The sequence below is a fragment of the Atta colombica genome, unplaced genomic scaffold (genome assembly GCF_001594045.1).
Source record: "Atta colombica isolate Treedump-2 unplaced genomic scaffold, Acol1.0 scaffold105, whole genome shotgun sequence".
Lineage (NCBI taxonomy): Eukaryota > Metazoa > Arthropoda > Insecta > Hymenoptera > Formicidae > Atta > Atta colombica.
The window spans coordinates 1,120,472-1,123,360 of NW_017259190.1; the positions used below are offsets into that span (position 1 = coordinate 1,120,472).

At 34.8% G+C, this 2,889-nt stretch overlaps 1 protein-coding gene across 1 annotated transcript in view; it reads left to right on the top strand.

Moving 5' to 3' along the window:
• Positions 1–2,190: 2,190 nt before the first annotated feature.
• The window catches only part of LOC108689416 (U3 small nucleolar RNA-associated protein 15 homolog), a 3,564-nt gene continuing 2,865 nt past the window's right edge, over positions 2,191–2,889 (top strand). Inside the window, exon 1 of the mRNA XM_018196173.1 lies at positions 2,191–2,327. Coding sequence (XP_018051662.1) covers positions 2,238–2,327 — 90 coding nt within the window. The 5' untranslated portion in view covers positions 2,191–2,237. The remainder of the gene's footprint in view (positions 2,328–2,889) is intronic.

The window sequence follows — 2,889 nt, forward strand, 5'->3', positions numbered from 1 at the left end:
TATATAGAAAATTTTTTCTGTATGATTAGAGCGGCTGATTCGGTGCTAATAGTTTGTAAGTATCTTTTGTCCTTGTTCGATAAACAAGAATAAAAAGTGATTTAAATTGCTATGAACCACCCAAAGCAAACGCAGATACAAATAAAAACATTTTAAAGAATAGATATCCGAAAAAATAAAATAAGAAATTTCTTTTTACGAATCAAAATAATTATATTCGCAGGTTTTTCCTTTGTATACGTTTGAAATGTTTGAGCGTTTGTTTCGATTTTTTTTTTGCAACGACTTCGAAGTTTCTACCAGTTTTACTGTCTCTAATTACTTCTGATAAAGGAATTCGAATCAGACGAGTTTTTCCTTTTTTTCTTTTTACGATTGCTTACCGTTTTTCGGTAATTACAGTTGCCTTGTACGAGGACAATGAAAGTCACGAGGCGATGATTTATGATAGTCGGATCGCAGCAGGCATCTTCTACCTCCTTCTCTCGAACTCAACACCAGACGTACAGTTACACCAGGATGGTTGACTCCTGGGTCCGTCCGAAATCGAGATCGTAGCACCGCGCTGTACAAAGGAGGGTCAACTGTCCGTTGAGGACCGATGCCTGTTCCTCGTTGTACGCTCTTGAAGTAGCGTGAGTTGACGCGTGTAACCTCGCTCGCCTGCCGTAAGCCTACGGACGACGTCGTTCGCGTGCGTTCTGGAGTGCCGTGCGACTGGAACTACGGAGAGACGATGCGCGGCCGATACAACCCACCGTGGTCATGATGAGCGGAGAAACGTACGGAGTGACTGCACGAACGGCACCGCCATGTTGAAGGCGACGCTTCAGCGCCTTAATAATCCGAGAGAGACCGTCGTTGCAGCGTCGACAACGATCTCAACTCTGCGTGCCACCCGGAGGGGAGATGATGACGTTTACCCCAACAGCATGATAGGAACAACCAGCATGTCAGGTGTGCGTAATGATCTATGATGGTTTTCCACCACGTGCACACCTACAACTGTCAACATCAGCTTGACTTTCCCCTCTTTCCCTCCTCAGTGGGTCATTTAAACTCCCCCCTCTACCCTATCGTTGCTTAGTTCAAGTAAAGGAACGTTCCGTACAATGGCGACGGCCGCGTTCAGCAGGTAGTTTATTTTGCAACTGTTGGAACTTTTCTTCTCGCTGATTGGGTAATACTTTTAATTTTAAAGGAATGTTCTTATTTCAGCGAGAAAACTTCTAATAGTCGCTAAAAAATAACCTTTCTAAACGCGAATCAAAAAGAATGTTTATTTCTTTTTATTGTTGCTGAACTTTGTATATTTTTTGTACTTAAGATTGCGGCACACAAAAAAAATTAGCAATAAGTAATAAAAAATATACAGTAATTAATTTTGAATTTATTCTTTTTTATTGTTTATGTTGCCTTGCGTTCTTTACTGTGATTGGCCAATTCGTTTATTGTTTTACATTTTTTGTGTGTCATGGGCTTTAAAGTGATATTTGAAATTTGATAAAAGCGAGGAGAAAAATTCTATGCAGCGCAGCAATAAAAAATAAATCTGTATACTTTTATTATTGGACAAAAGTCAGTCTATCAAACGATTGAACGTGATTGGTTCTTACTTGTGTATCTGGTTTGAATGTGCTCAGCGATTCGCGCTTGCAATATCAATGCGTTCGCAAAATCAGAAAAAAGTTATAATTTTTTGTCCACAAATTTGATAAGATTTTACATTAGGTCTGTTTTATGAGAAATTCTTTTTAGCTAAAGTTCTTGCACGATTCATCTTTCTTTCTTTTCTCTCGACGAGAGAAAAAGAGAAAAGATGAACCAAGAAGTTTAGCTAAAAAAAACAGGCCTATTCCTACACTACACTGCACAAATTTCTCTTTCTCGCTTTCGCCAAATATTAAATATATACCTATCTCACTTTAAGTTCCAAAATAGTTTAGCCACAAAAAATAAATTTGTTGTATCAACGATCAATTATTTTATATTCTACACGATTCCGTGCTAAGTCCGTTCACGTTGTTTGCACTTTTTGCACTCAGCATTTTTGCTTTCTTTTTCTTCAACGCCCGAATATATATTTATCTTGTTTTAAGTGTAAAAGTTTTGAAGATTTCAAGTAACGCGAACAAATCTACTGTTCTATTTTGGAAACTACCACAAATATTGAATACGCCGATAATCTTTCGATAATACACATTTGTACTGTTTTTATAGACTTAATAATTTAAAAAATGACGTCGTTTAAGAAGATAAATACCAAAGTGTTTGCCCGAACAGGATCGGAATTAACTGAAGACAATATATATTGGAAAAAATATGCGGTATGTGTATGTTAGGAATTTATATGAAAAAACGTGATCTTAATACTATGCCCACGTGTGCGATACATAACCTGATTAGATTCACTGATTTTTTTTGTTTTATTTTTCTCTTACGTTTTGTAATAAATAATAAAATAATAAAAAGAATGAAAACAATTTCATTATTATGATATACATCGATTTTTTTTTAATATTATTAATTTAAGTTAAAAGCTCTGATTGATTTACTTATGAAATGTTGCTTGTAACATTTTAAACTTATATAAAGAAAAGACTAAAAAAATATACGTTCTACTTCATAGAAAGCATTTTCTTTGTCTTCAAAAAAATCTTTTCTTTGTTCGAATGTCATATTCTGATTCATGTAAAAAAAATTTTCTAATTTCTTTGTTAGGAAAATCTTTTCTTTAAAATTTCTTTGTTAGAATGATGTTATCGGACATATTACTGTATGCCTTTGGTAATTTCTGATTGGAATATAGCATACACTAATAAATAAGATTGTAAAATAAGCAGTCTGCTTCACAAAGTAGTTAAAATTTATTTATAAAATTTATTTATA